At 38.0% G+C, this 16,495-nt stretch overlaps 1 protein-coding gene across 2 annotated transcripts in view; it reads left to right on the top strand.

Annotated features, from left to right (window-relative positions):
* LOC307135765 (NACHT, LRR and PYD domains-containing protein 12-like) overlaps positions 1-15,905 on the top strand; it is a 60,222-nt gene extending 44,317 nt beyond the window's left edge. For both annotated transcript variants that reach the window (XM_079832410.1, XM_079832411.1), the window contains exons 13-18: positions 160-330; positions 5,220-5,393; positions 5,496-5,669; positions 7,593-7,766; positions 14,471-14,629; positions 14,859-15,905. In XM_079832410.1, coding sequence (XP_079688536.1) covers positions 160-330; positions 5,220-5,393; positions 5,496-5,669; positions 7,593-7,766; positions 14,471-14,629; positions 14,859-14,865 — 859 coding nt within the window. In that variant the 3' untranslated portion in view covers positions 14,866-15,905. The remainder of the gene's footprint in view (positions 1-159; positions 331-5,219; positions 5,394-5,495; positions 5,670-7,592; positions 7,767-14,470; positions 14,630-14,858) is intronic.
* The last annotated feature ends 590 nt before the right edge of the window (positions 15,906-16,495 follow it).

Here is a 16,495-nt window from a genome sequence, read left to right on the forward strand (position 1 = left end):
TGAATTGTTTATAGAAATATTATTTCACTAATAAAATGTGTTGCACAGAAGCCAATTCGAGATAAACAATTCCACAATGTTTCCCATTAGAATCAAATGCTGTTTTTCATTACACCATGTTTAATTATATTGATTCTTGCTTAATTTTCCCTTCTGCAGGTTTTTGAGTCCTGCTGCAGATGAAGCCTGTCAGTATGTGAGAGGAATTGTGGGTAAAAACCCGTTACTCCTGAGAGAGCTGAATCTGAGTAATCATGATCTAGGAGAGACACGAGTGAATCAGATCTCTGCTCTACTGGAGGATAAACACTGCCAGCTCAACACACTCACGTGAGGATTGTGTTTTAATGCTTTAAAGGTCCCGTTTTTCCTGTGTTTTTGAAGCTTTTATTGTGTTTACAGTGTGAAATATAACATGTGTTCATGTTTCGCGTGTAAAAAAAAACAGTATTTTTCACACAATTGACTGATCTGTATTCTGCTGTTTTCACTGTCCTAAAAATGGCTTGATGATTTCCTTATACTATGAAGTCCCTCCTTCAGAAATACGTAACGAGTTCTGATTGGGCCAGCGGTTCCCGTGTTGTGATTGGACAGCAGCTTAGCGCACGTTGCCCGGAAAGGTCCCGCCTCTTACCATAACGGGGAGATGCATGTGCTCAAAGTACAGCGTCCCTGAAGGCCAAACAAAGGTGATTTGACTCAGGGATGAAAATAACAGCGTCTGGACGACATGGCGACAAACTCACTACAAACGCAACCGAATGCAACACTTCCTCTTCTCCACGTGGGAGAGCAACAAGACCACGCCCCCTTTTTTGCGTATTCTTGTGGGCGGAGTTTAGTCAACAAATGTTCTACTGACGTCAGTAAAGCAGGAAGTACAGGAATGTAGAATAAACCGGCCGTTCGCTGTAGGCTTTGAAAGGGAACTTCTGTTAAATAAAATATCTTGCTTGGCATTGAACTTTGAGCTTTATAATTTTAAAGGTGTTATTTATGCTCTAACAGCAACATTACACACTAACTAAAGTTAGAAAAATGGGATCACGAAGAACAGGACCTTTAAAATCTCACATTACTTCTAATGTTTTGTTATAGTAGTGGATAATGCCATTTTCCTCATTTCTTTGAGTCAGTTTTTGTTAAATTCAGCAACCACAATAACACAATAATATATAATTTGTGTTTTAAAATTAACCACATTTTTAATAATTTCATGTCTATAGCCCTATTCGCACGGGATTAGTATTATCTGGGGACCTCTGGTGATTTGTAATAATTGCAGAGAATGTCTGTGATCTTAATCCCGTGCGAATTGGCCATGTCTGTAATATGTAAAGTAAATATTCCCCCGCAAATTACCTACCATATTTCGCCAAACACTGAGGTCCTGTGATAATATTAGTCCCGTGCGAATCGGCATCTCTGTGATTTGGCCAGGATTCGGCTGATCGTATATCATTTTTGCAAGGTTTTTGTTTCCTGTGCGTATTTTTATCTTTATCTTTCACGAAGAATGGAGCTAGGCTGCATATAATGCGCACCGTTATGAATTCCGTGCAGCCGCGCGGATTATACTTTCACTTTAGAATGAGCACCAATTTGGGAGTAAATTGCTTGAATGGTGTTTAATATTATTCTTAATGAAAAACACAAAAACAGAAAAGGACAATGACAAACTCGCTTAAATGGGCACTTTTACATGTAGGTTTGAAACTGAATCTTCTGCCGTATATTGTTATTATTGCTCAGTTCAGTTTTTAATTGTAGCGTCTGTTCTCTAACTGAACTAAATTATTATTTTTATTACTATAAAACAATCAAAATGATAACAATCGATATGACTGTTTATAATTTCATACAGCTATATCTATAACAAAAAAAACATTAAGTCTTGACATCATATCCGGGAGATAGTCAAGTAAATTTGAGTAAAATCACAGGCCTGCTTATCCCGTGCGAATGCGCCGCGCAAAATTCAGATGTGGGGAGTAATTTCTAAATCACACGAGGTCCCCAGATAATACTAACCCCGTGCGAATAGGGCTTAAGTGACATAATTAAAAGTAATGGCTTATAACTCAAAAAACAAGATATTTACAAGTGCATCTCATATCAAGGTCTCATTTGATAGAAAACCATTCAAATTTTGAAACAAATATATTTTGATCATGTTTGGAAGTTCTTATGTTACATCACAGCTGAGAAAACCTCAGAAAAAGTGATGCAATTTATTGATTTATTTTGTTATTACTGATGATTGACATGATGACTATTTACTGTCTGAGGAGGATATTTCTGAGAATCAGGTTTCATAAAAAATATCTTGGCCATTTCTATCGACACACACTGCGGGTCCCTTACAGCGAAGCCGCCATTTTGTGCCATCATGTTTCTACAGAAGCCCTAAAGGGACAAACTTCTCTACAGAGCACTAGCTACTCTCTGCTCTCTCAGACGAACACATCTTTGTCCTGTGTGGGCCACCGTAGCTTCTCTATGTGCTTTGAAAGGGAGGGGTGAGCGGTGGACGGGTGTAATTCACAACCTCACCACTAGATGCTGCTAAAACTTACACACTGCACCTTTAATAACAAACAATTAGATACTAAATCAATTTAATTGTGTATAATTTAAATTTAAGTACACATGTATGCTTTAATTTCAAAAGATTATATTTCACATCTACATTTACTTAAATTTAGGGCCGCTCATTTTTTTAAAGCCTGAAGTGCCGCATTATTCAATGTGGTGATGTCATTTCCACTGAAACAGGAAGTCAGAGCATGTCTACTAGATCCCCCTTCTGACTTAATATTGATCTGTTACAGTAAAACAGTGATGATCATAATCATGCTAATGTGCTGTAAAGAGCTTGTCATCTCTTCTTCTCATCAGGGCTGTTTCTAATGCAGAGGCTGTCTAACCGCTTGTGTTGTTTGAGCTCCATATCGCTTTAAAATACAGCATTTTGTGTTTATGTTTTGTGGTCTGTGCCGACTCGATTATATGATACACTTTATGATATGATATATGATATATGATATAATGATATGATATATGATATGATATGATATGATATTTGATATGAAATGATATATGATATGATATATGATACCCTTTATGATATATGATATGATATGATATGATATGATATGATATGATATATGATACCCTTTATGATATATGATATGATATGATATGATATGATATGATATGATATGATATGATATGATATATGACACACTGTGCTATCTCTGTCTCTGACTCGTCACTGATGTGAAGCCACACTTCAGTCTCTCTAATGGAAAGCATATTTACAGTCTGAATTGTTCACTGTCCTCTATATAGTGCACTATATATGCCCTTCACTGTATAGGAGATAGTGAATGAGTGAACGAGTGACGGATTTCAGATGCAGTCTCAGCGTCTGTTATCATTTATGAGGCGGGAAGCTTCAGATTCTAGAGCAGGATGATGTCATGAACATCTTTCATTCCTATTGGTGGTAGAGAGATTGTGTCAAAATTACGGATGAGCGATATTGGATTTTGCCGATATACGATATGCAGATACTTTGGCCGATGCTGATATGCATTTATTTTTTCCCTTTGTTTGGAAACGACACCATTTTGAGCAAAAACTTTTATTTTTGATTGTGGTTTCAGATTTCTGACGTCTCCTTACTAAAAGGATACTTGTTAAAGATAAATACATGTTAATAAAGTTATTTTTATAATAAGAGTATATTAAACGTTCTGAAAATAACAATAATAAAGTCAGTGATCTTTCACCCCAGACAGATGCAGGTGTACCTAAATACTGTATTTTTGGATGTGACGTTTGTGCACAGGAAGTGGGGGTGGCATGACTTCAGCTGATGCCGTCTTTAGCTTCAGCTTCAAATAAAACATTCTACAATTATTTTAGAGCTCCTTGAATTATTTTTCATCATCCATTTCATAAAAATCTGATTACAGATGAATAAAAGTATTTAATTCACAAGTGTCATGCTTGTGATTTATGACACCATTACTGCTTTATTTATTCAGAATAAGTAGTAACTTCAATTAATTTGTGTATTCTACTTTTCATTTTATTACTGTAACAACAGCGCTAAACCCCACTACATATATATATATATAACATTCTAGAGGCGGGCACTAGGACCTGGAGGAGCTTCTGTTGCTGTGGAGGCTGCACGCTGGAGGAGATACGATTGGGCTAGTTTTGAGCTAGTTTTGGGCTAGTTTTGGGCTAGTTTTGGGCTAGTTTTGAGCTAGTTTTGGGCTAGTTTTGGGCTAGTTTTGGGCTAGTTTTGAGCTAGTTTTGAGCTTGTTTTTGTCTAGTTTTGGGCTAGTTTTGGTCTAGTTTTGAGCTAGTTTTGAGCTAGTTTTGGGCTAGTTTTGAGCTTGTTTTTGGCTAGTTTTGGGCTAGTTTTGGGCTAGTTTTGAGCTAGTTTAGGGCTAGTTTTTGGGCTAGTTTTGAGCTAGTTTTGAGCTAGTTTTGAGCTTGTTTTTGGCTAGTTTTTGGGCTAGTTTTGGGCTAGTTTTGGGCTAGTTTTGAGCTAGTTTTTGGGCTTGTTTTTGGGCTAGTTTTGGGCTAGTTTTGGGCTAGTTTTATTATGAAAACCTGGCAACCCTGCATTGACGGTCACGTCCTTCTGTACTGCATTCACAAATTCAAGGCAGCATTTAAAAACTGTTAATATAAATCACTGTACGTATGATGTATTTGTATTTGCTTGTTTTGACTTCAAGAATGAGTGTGCTGACATGATCTTATCACTATAGCAGTTATTATAGTTATTGCAGGCGCATATCAACACGTTATCATATCGCAAAGGCATATCGGCATAATTCTTTCATATCGGCCGATGCAGATTTGTATATTTTAAGCGTTTATCGGCCGATGTCGTGCTGATAATATCGTGCATCTCTAGTAAACGTGTGTGAGAACAACAGACCTGAACACATTTGCCCAGTGAGTAAACCATAGGGTGATGTTGACATGAAAGAACCAGTCTTCAAGTTCATCTGAAGTTAATGTGTAAACTAGAACTTTATGACACTTCTGAGATGAAAAATACTGTTGTAGAGAATTACAAATATGACTTTCAAATGATGGATTGATGAATGACGGTCTAAAAAATCATTTAAAAGCTCAGTTTGATCATCACAGATCTGAGCTATTGTCTTTTCTCTTTCTGTCTTCAGTCTGAGTGGATGCAGTATTACAGAGAAACAGTGTCTCATCCTGACTTCAGCTCTGAGATCAAACCCATCACACCTGAGAGATCTGGACCTGAGCTGGAATACACTAGGAGACTCTGGAGTGAAGCCCTTATGTGCCGTACTGGAGGATTCACACTGTAAACTGGAGAGATTGAGGTGAAGAACTCAATATCTCATCAATAGCCTGAGTTCACACTACATTTATGAAGATGCTATAACTTTACAGAATAAAGAGTTTTCTCATCTCTCTCAATGTAGGTTAAGCCACTGTGATATGACAGATGAAGGTTGTTCTGCTGTGACTTCAGCTCTGAAATCAAACCCATCACACCTGAGAGAGCTGGAGCTGAGCGGGAATAAACTAGGAGACTCTGGAGTGAGAAGCCTCAGTGATCTACTGATGAACCCACAATCACAGCTGGAGAAACTACAGTCAGTATCATTATACTGTACAGTTACAGTGAGATTACAGTTCACTGTTTAGTTCAAGACAACTGGACACAAGTCACATCATTTACACTGAAGCATTGCATCTGCTGGTCTTTGAGTAAATCATTTCATTTAAAGGGCACCTATTATGCTCCTTTTTACAAGATGTAATATAAGTCTCAGATTAAAGTTCCTAACAGATCATTTAATATACCTTTTTTAAAATAGCAATTTTTGGGTTTGAGAAAAATGAGTGGTTCTGCAGAAATATCATGAGATTTGAATCTGCTGCTACAATATTGGTCACAATTAAAATTAGGTGTCTTGAGTAAATCATTTCATTTAAAGTATTTGACACAATGAACTGATTAGGTGTGTTAGCGGTAGCAAGGCATCTCTATTGTTATTCTCCACACTTATTATTATTCTTCTGGACAAAATTTCAGCGCTACTCCTCCCACACCGTTTGTCCCAGACCCACGAATGAGGCGTCAAATCCACCGGCTTATTATCAATTTACTCAGCCAACCAATCACGATCTCTGGGTCATCGTGAAGCTATCAAGCCACGCCCTAGCAACCATTTAGAGCTCCCTAGCAACTGATCCCATAGACTTCCATTGAAAAACATCAAAGGGATATCTTTGGATAGAAGTGTCATAGAAACACAAGGGTGGGTTTGTTTGACTCAGGGCATCAACAGCCAATCACAAATCACCTTCAACACTTCCTAGCCACACCTTAGCAACCATTATCAAGCACCCTAGAGACCCAAATCCAAAGAACTATATCTTTTAATCTGAATGTCATAGAGGCATGGGGGTTGGTTTATATCATTCATACGGGCAAGCAGCCTTTGGAGTATCATCATTGGCAGCTGCCACGCCACTCCATAGCAACCAAACAGAGTACCCTAGCAACCGTTAAGCAAAGGCCTATATCGCTGCATCAGAACATCATAGAGACGTGGAGGTTGGGTATTTTGGCTCATGCTAGCAAACTGGACTTTCAACATACTACACATGCTAGCAGTGAATAGCTACATGCTAATAGGGAATAGCTTAGGGTTAGAACATGATAAAAACAAGTCAAAATGTGCTAGCATTAATGCTAACAATATGTTAATCATGTTAACATAATGCTAGCATCATGCTAATTGTGTTAGCATTATTCTAGAAACATGCTAATCATGTTAACATTTGGTTAAAAAAATACTAGCATACTAGCAAAACATGCTTATCATGTTAACATAATGCTAGCAACATGTTAATTCTGTTATCATGTTAACACAATGCTAATTTTGTTAGCATTGTGCTAGCAAACATGCTAATTGTGTTAACATTGTGCTAGCAAATATGCTAATCATGTTACCATTATGCTAGCAAAACATGCTAATCATGTTAGCTAATCATGTTAACATCATACTAATTTGTTAGCTAATCTTGCTAACATCATGCTAATCGTGTTATCTAATCATGCTAACATCATGCTAATCATGTTAGCATCATGTTAACAACATGCTAATTGTGTTAACATTATTCTAGCAACATGCTAATCATGTTAGCTAATCATGTTAACATAATGCCAATTTTGTTAACATCATGCTAGCAAAATGCTAACTGTGTTTTTTACCACTGCAAGCACCACTCACATTTTCTTCAGGAAATGTACATTCTAGTTGTGTACATATTGTTCTGCAGAAATATCATGATATTTGAATCTGCTGCTACAATAAATAAAAGAGACAAAAGAGAAATAGTTTAAAAGTTTTAAAAAGAAAGAGAAGAAACATCAGTTTCCAGCACACAGAACTATTGACACGATTACAAGCAGATTATGGGAACTATAGACTATATGACCACTGTATGTCTTTAATAAGATCATCATCACAGATCTGAGCTATTGTCTTTTCTCTTTCTGTTTTCAGTCTGTGGAGTTGCAGTATTACAGAGAAACAGTGTCTCATCCTGACTTCAGCTCTGAGATCAAACCCATCACACCTGAGAGAGCTGAACCTGAGCATGAATGAACTAGGAGACTCTGGAGTGAAGCCATTATGTGCCGTACTGGAGGATTCTCACTGTAAACTGGAGAGATTGAGGTCAGTCACATTCACAGACAAGAATCAAAATGCTTAAAGGGTTAGTTCACCCATAAATGAAGATTAGCCCATGATTTGCTCTCCCTCAGCTCATCTTCTGTGTGTGTGATATTCTTCATTCAGACGAACACAATCAGAGTTATATTAAATAATGCCCTATGAAGGTCTAACCCTTTAAAATCACTTCAACTTTTAAAAATGTAACCAAAACAGTTTTAATCAACATCTCATGAAGAGCAGAATAATGTGAGCTTTATATTTGTGGAAAATAATTGCTCTTAGTGATTAGAGGTCGACCGATAGTGGATTTTACCAATAACTAGGCTGGACCACACTTGCCGATAACAGATTAATCAACCGATAGTTTTTAAAATGGATAAAAATAAATAAATAAACATAACAGTACTGAACCATGAAAATTGCTAAATTAAATATGTAAAAATGGATACATTAAAAAAGTTCTAACAGAACAAATTCTATAGAAAATAATTTAAACATTAAATATTATAAATAAATGTTCCTTTAGCTATCCGCCTGTTTCCGGGGGCCGCTACTGTAAAGAAGATCGTGCGTACAGCTTCCGGTGAGGCGGCGGGAGTAGTTTACCGATGGGATTGTGTGTGCTAGTTAGTGGAGAGGCTAAGAGTTCTTCAGATCATTGGCAAGGTTTCAAAATGATAATTTTTACTATTGTTTTTATCAGATGGTGCCACAAGGGTTAAGTGAAGGTTACTGTGAAGCAACATGAATGACACACACTAAACATTTCTGTTTAGTACATTTATTAGTTAATTCATAATATTACAATACAATAAACATTGTCCTTACTTTACTGACCCTCCACAAAAGAGCTGCTTCATGACTACAGCAGGGTCCTGGCCCTAATACATGACCCTAACCCTAACCCTAACCCTAACCCTAACTCTAACCCTAACTCTAACTCTAACCCTAACCCTAACTCTATCCCTAACTCTAACCCTAACCCTAACTCTATCCCTAACTCTAACCCTAACCCTAACTCTATCCCTAACCCTAACTCTAACCCTAACCCTAACTCTATCCCTAACTCTAACCCTAACCCTAACTCTATCCCTAACCCTAACTCTAACCCTAACCCTAACTCTATCCCTAACTCTAACCCTAACCCTAACTCTATCCCTAACTCTAACCCTAACCCTAACTCTATCCCTAACCCTAACTCTAACCCTAACCCTAACTCTATCCCTAACTCTAACCCTAACCCTAACTCTATCCCTAACCCTAACTCTAACCCTAACCCTAACTCTATCCCTAACCCTAACCCTAACTCTATCCCTAACTCTAACCCTAACCCTAACTCTATCCCTAACTCTAACCCTAACCCTAACTCTATCCCTAACTCTAACCCTAACCCTAACTCTATCCCTATCTCTAACCCTAACCCTAACCCTAACTCTATCCCTATCTCTAACCCTAACCCTAACTCTATCCCTATCTCTAACCCTAACCCTAACTCTATCCCTAACTCTAACCCTAACCCTAACTCTATCCCTAACCCTAACTCTAACCCTAACCCTAACTCTATCCCTAACCCTAACCCTAACTCTATCCCTAACCCTAACTCTATCCCTAACCCTAACCCTAACTCTATCCCTAACCCTAACTCTAACCCTAACCCTAACTCTATCCCTAACTCTAACCCTAACCCTAACTCTATCCCTAACCCTAACCCTAACCCTAACTCTATCCCTAACTCTAACCCTAACCCTAACTCTATCCCTAACTCTAACCCTAACCCTAACTCTATCCCTAACCCTAACCCTAACCCTAACTCTATCCCTATCTCTAACCCTAACCCTAACTCTATCCCTATCTCTAACCCTAACCCTAACTCTATCCCTATCTCTAACCCTAACCCTAACTCTATCCCTAACTCTAACTCTAACCCTAACCCTAACTCTATCCCTAACCCTAACTCTAACCCTAACCCTAACTCTATCCCTAACCCTAACCCTAACTCTATCCCTAACCCTAACCCTAACCCTAACCCTAACCATAGGCGTAATTTACGGGTGGGACGGGTGGGACATGTCCCCACCACTTTTTGCCAGGCTCGACATTGTCCCCACCACTTTTTAAAAGTAATTGAAAAATAGATTGCGGAAGGTGTGTATTAAAGCAAAAGCACTATCTACAAATCGTAATTCATTCATTTAACGAATTTTTCCGCCGGTCAGAAGCTTTTTTTCCATTACAGATTTGCACAAAACTTTTGCCATATTTCCTAAGTCGATAAAAAAAAATATTGCGAAATGACAGCGTTTCCATTAACTGATGTTATGCGACTAAAACAATTTTTTTCCTCACGTGATAAATCATTCCAAATATTATGCCACGTATGTTGTTAGGTTTACGTGTATCCCAGCCACCGCACGCGTGTGTTATTCAAGCACTGATGGCAAGGAAAGCCCCTTATACTTGAGCGGCATGAGTTGATTCTGGGTGTTTCTCTCTCTTATCTGCTTCAAGGTCTTGATAAATTGTGGCACTTTATATTCTATTGTTTTTTATGAGTTTAATAAAGAACTCGTCTTCTGTCCAAACACAACATCATCTGTAAAGAATGATCGACTGTTACATGCCAGGTTATTGTGACGCATTGCTGCCAGCCTGCCACATACAGAGACGAGCGAAATGTTTGAAATTGCATGGTGGTAACTCAAAGTTTTACCACTTCGTTACGGGTAACAGGTGCCATGGACCGCTCATGTTAACATCAGTGGCATAACTTTAACCTAGAAAATACGGACCCCGGTGCAAAAATATCAAAACAGGCCTACTGTAATATATTGTATGCTATAGGCTACTGTAATACATATATTCTAGAAATGTATTAAAAACAAAGACACTTTCAGCATTAGGCTACTCAAAGGCCGCGGTCTGCGGAAACAGGCCAGTGGGTTCGTTAAGCATGTCAATCCATTCCTGGCGTTCTTATTTTGCTTATGTATTAAATATACAGGCAATTAGTTTATGAAACCTTGATCAAAATTAAAATACAATTTATAGAAAACAAAATTCACAAGAAATGATTTCTGCAAAACAACACTCAATAGAAATCATGTCCACTCCATGTCTCCAGACATATTGCGCATCTTATAGCCTATACTCATGCCGACGAAAGCGCCTGCGTATTCTTTAATATTTTTCATTTTTGCAGGGTTTTTTTTTACCACTTCGTTATTTTGGCTCGGAATTTCGTTTGTTGGAAATATGAACTGAATTTAGGAATTAAATTTGAAATTAAAAACTTTGCGTTTGATAAAAAAAAATATATATTTTTGAAACGAGTGGAGAAGGCTACAAGCAAAACATAACCTATTTAGATTCATAGTTAGGCTATATCTTTAAATATTAGCCTATTATATTATTGTTTTAATTTGTATATGTTGATGATGAAAAGTTAATTGTATTTTAATTTTGATCAAGGTTTCATAAACTAATTGCTTGTAAATTTAATACATCGGAAGCAAAATAAGAACGTCGGGAATGGATTGAACCCCATGGCCTGGATAAGGCTGAAAGCGTCTTTCTTTTTAGTACATAGAATGCAGGCCCGGAGTGGCCATCGGGAGAATCGGGAGAATTCCCGGTGGGCAGCTCTTTCCGCTCATAAATTGGGCCGGCAGACTCGGCTGCTTTCTCTTCGTTTTCTCTGTATGTCTATATGTGTTAAGTTACTGTGTGACTGATATAACAACACAGCACATTACACTAGATTTGAATTTAAATCAGCGCATCAGACCGTGCATTAAAAAGTGCCGCTTTCTGTTGTCAGAGCGCGCGCTCTCTCTCTCTTTAAACTGAAGTGCGTCGCGTGTACTCAGGTCGTTGTCATTGAGAAAAAAAAAAAACAAAACCGTCATTTAATGATGTGGGGAGAGTAAGCTAATCGCGAAGAATAAAATGGATAGTAAAAAGATGCCAGGGGGAGCTGAAAAAGGCAAGTTAAAAAAAAGAAAGGCATTGGAGGATGACGCAGCCAAATGTGCCAAACTTACAGATATTTTTTCATGACAAATGAGCACACAGGAATTGGAAACTCATATATAGTCAAAATACTATATAGAAAGACGGTCGGGTGCGGTTACTTATGAATGGGAGAAACTGCAACGCGTAATGAATGTGTCCCGCCTTCTAAGTAGCCTAAACGAGCCAATCGGTTGAATCAAAGATCCACTGGCAAATGACTGCCAATATTATAATTTTATTTATCAAATTGATACGGATATATAAATAAAAATTATAGTGCTAAAATTATATTTCTTACTGCAATACTGCATTTTTGTTTGAATGCAAACCATTTTTTAGGTTGGTCTTGGGCATAGACTCCCGGGCTGTTGTTGTGCCCTACGCAGCGCGTGATGCGCGTAATGGGATCGGCGGCACTGTCCCCACCACTTTTCAAAGCAAAGTTACGCCACTGACCCTAACCCTAACCCTAACCCTAACCCTCCAACCCTCCAACCCTAACCCTAACCTAACCCTAACTCTAACCCTAACCCTAGCCCTCCAACCCTTCATGACTCCAGCAGCGTCCTGGCCCTAACACATGAACACCCGCGGTCTGTCCTTCACCGGTCACTGATGCTGGAACACATGCCTTATGATGGGATACGTGTAGACTCGGCTCAATGTCCACTTTTAGATCGTTTCCGACAGATACTGATACACCTCTGAGCTTTCAGATTGCTCATCGCCTTACCATCACAAGCTAACGTTACTGAATCTAGAAAATAGCTAAAAATGCTACCGTACGTGATACGAGGCACTTCTGCTGCTTCACCCTTTTGAAAGTTCGTTGAGGTTGTGTTCCCACAGCGTTAGCACATTTGGATATCTTGACTGTCAACTGTTGAATGTCAATAAGCTGTGTTTCCATCCGCCTATTTTTATGCACATTTTGGGATATTGCATCAAAAAATGCTGAATGGAAACGCCAACATGCGCATGAATTCCATAAATGTGCATAAAAAACGTATGCATAATAAAAAGATACATTTTCTATCCGATATGAAAACGTGCGCATAAACTACGATGGAAATGCATAAAGTCCCGCTTCTTTACTTCAAACCGGAAGACGCTCCCACTTTTGACGCAAGGCCTCATGGGACGCAGGAACCTGTGGATAATCTAGAAAAATGTATGTAAATGTCATAGGTAACTGCAAATCCCATTTGTTCACAAGGATGTATTAGCTTATTTATTGCTGATATTGTTGCCCTTCGACTGCTCTAGCTGCTTCTATTGCCCCCATTTGTAAGTCGCTTTGGATAAAAGCGTCTGCTAAATGACTAAATGTAAATGTAATGTAAATGTGATGTGTTTATATTTCTGTCGGCTTGCTGGCGATACAGTTTGCTTTCTCACATCACGAGTTGTTACATTGTTTTAACTGCTTGGGCTACTGCTAATTTAATGCTAATGCTAATGTCCTCTCAGCCTCGACTACAAAGTGCACACACACTGCTGTTCTTTCCCTGCTAATGCAGCATCTAGTCAACAAATGAATGACTTTATAATGATTTGGAAACATGTACTGAAGTGTTCTGTATTCATACCGTTTCACTGTCAGTGTTTTAAACACACATCTGATGTGTGAGCGCTCTCTCTCTGTGCAGTGTGTGCTCTCCGTTCAGCACAGCCTCACATGTTAATATAAACACCGTCAGTGATAGTTGTTATTTGGCCTCTAGAGGGCGCTCTCGTGCTATATAATGCCAGCAGACCTTCTATCGATTTTTGCCGATAACCGATTGTTCCACCAATCAACTATCAGTGCCGATGAATCGGTCGACCTCTATTAGTGATGTGTTTAGTGATGTGATAAAGCAGGGTCTGAGCACTCGAGTACCCAGCGCTCGCAGGTCAGTTTAGGCCATAGTGTCACAGACCATATGGTGTGTGTGATCATGTCTTCATCAGTGAGCTTTATATGTGCTGTGCGGCACAAGCAGCTTCTGTCAGTCAGTAACTTCAGTCAGGAATAATGTGTGAGGATAAGATGCCTTCACCACAGAGCAAACAGCAGCGGGAAAACTGCAAACACAAGCATCAAACCAGACAGAGCTTAACTCATTATTATTCTTCACACATTTGATCAAGAAATGATGTGTGTGATAAGTGTGTTCCTGCAGAATCTTCTTCCTCTGACTGAAGATTGGGCTCTTATGTTTTTTAAACTGCTCTGTTGTCTTTTATTATATTTTAAACATTTTACCAATGTGGCATATTAACACATTAATATATGTTTAAAATACTTGTCTTTTTTATAAATGGTCTGGTAAGAACTGTGACTGCTGGTAGTTTTAATCTATCAGACACCTTTCCTGATATTCTGTCATATTTACCTTTGTGAGATGAAATTCTGCAGGTGTAAAAGCAGGAGCAGATGTGACACACACGTGACACACATTTCCCCAAACAGCCTCTTTATTCTGCAGGTCTTTATTTTCTTGAGCAAAGCTGTTATGAAGTGCAGATCAAGCTGTGAATGTTCCTGTCAGATTCGACATTGACACAGAATTCATGTGTTCATTCACGCTGGAAGTCTCTCATCACATGAGTTCGTATTGAGCTGAACATGTCAGAGCCTCTGGTTTGAGATCACACTCTGGGTGAAAGTTACAATCATTTCTCTTTTCTCTTGTGTTTGTCTTTTCTAGCCTTCAGTACTGTGGCATTACAGATGTTTCTTCTTTAACTCAGTCTTTGACAAACTCAAAAGCACTGCAGTTTTTAAAAGAGCTTGATCTGAGAAACAATAAGATCAGAAACTCACAGCAGCTCAGAGACGAGATACGAGACTCAGGACTCAAACTGAGGTGAGGAAACATCACTTTACACCACTCACACACACACACACATGGGGATTTAACTTTAAATGTATTATATTTAAGACATCAATATTTAGAGACAATATGTACACCAAATAATGTAAGATCAGTAACTAATCTGATAGTCTATACACTTACTCAAAGTAACTGAAATATTGATATAATGTGCAGCTTGTTCCACTGAGCACTGATTATGTTCTTCTACTTCCTCTTTCAGCCTATAGGAAGAGCTGGAGCAGGAGCACAGGTTATATTGGCCTAAAGCTCAGGAGGAACCAGAGACATCAACAGCTCAAGCAAAGCCACCATCAGATTAAAGATCCTCAGGAGGTTCTCAATATAACACTATAATAAATGAATATGTGTGATGGTAGTTTAGCTGAGATGCTGCTCTACAGCACTTCATAAATACACTGCCAAACCTACAGCTGTTATGAACTCAAGCTGTTTATATACATGCAGTTTTTCAAATAGCACTGCTTTAACACATGTACAGTTCATCATACCAGCTCTTGTGTATTATCATTTATAATGAGTACTAATGCATACAGGAGGAAGAGATTCAGACGTTCAGATGTAATAACGCAGCATCAATAGAAACACACACACACATGATGAGTAATGTTGACTGGTTATTGTTGATTTAAGAGCTGAAATAGAGGAGGAAGAGCCTGATCTGAGATCAGATGAGCTGCATTAGCAGGAATGGGAGTCTTTAGTGTCCTACATCATACTAATGTTGGGATTAAACTCATCTATAATGAAGAAATTAATATTGGTCATTTTTAATTCTCAAATGTAGTACTTTAATATATATATATATTAAATCATTAAATACATGTACAGATATTTAAATCAATCAAATCACTGGTATTATTATCATTATTTTATTTTACATGAATCTGTTTTACATTTGTATTTCTTTTAATAAATAATCCTATTTTATATAGAGAATATCTATTTTTAAATGAGTATGAGGTTCTGTCTGTCTCATAATGCAGAAATATGTCTGTGTTCATCAGACTCAAAGCTTTGACTGTCCTACAGTGAGAGATGATGAAGTTTCCCACACCAGCCCAGACTCAGATTCAGCTTTAGCAGTCACAGCATTCATGAACCATAATCCACCGCATTCTAGCTGTCGCCAGTCTAGCTACATTCAATACTTTTTGTTCAGCGAGTATAATTTTCTCTTTTGCCATTGTATGTATTTTAAAATGTATTGGCATATTGTGTAAATATACAAATAAAATAATTTAGTTTGGTTTGAAAGGTTCATTTGTTCAGTAGATGCAACAGCAGATGCAGAGATTCTCCTGTGAAAGCTGTAGACCTGAAACAGAAAAAGCAGTTTCTCAAGCTCACCACTAGAGGTCAACACAATATCACAATATCATGTGAAGCAGAAGCAATCAGTTTAGCCCAGGCCAAATCTCCAGCAAAACCAGTTCTGTCTGTGATTGCTTTTCCTGTGATCCATTACTCTGCTCTGTGCTCCACTAGATTCCCTAGAGCCGATTACAGTATAATACTGCAATGCAATTTACAGTTAATTGTTGTGTGTGAAATAAAGTAATTTGTAGTTTATTTTACAGCAATATTTTGTGATTTTACTGAAGTACAGTACACACTAAAAAAAATATAACTTGTAGGATTTACTTGATAAAATCCTCTTAACACATTTTGAGTAAATGTCACTGCTACTGCTCTGCTAACCTGTTATTATCAAGTAAAATCTTCTCACTATTGAACTTAACATTCATGAAGTGATTGAGCAGATATTAATAACATTTCATTTCACATATAGTATTAAAAACTACGTTACTAAGGTAAGTAGCTAAATTTAACAAACTT

The sequence above is a fragment of the Gobio gobio genome (genome assembly GCF_949357685.1).
Source record: "Gobio gobio genome assembly, chromosome: 13".
Taxonomy (NCBI): Eukaryota; Metazoa; Chordata; class Actinopteri; order Cypriniformes; family Gobionidae; genus Gobio; species Gobio gobio.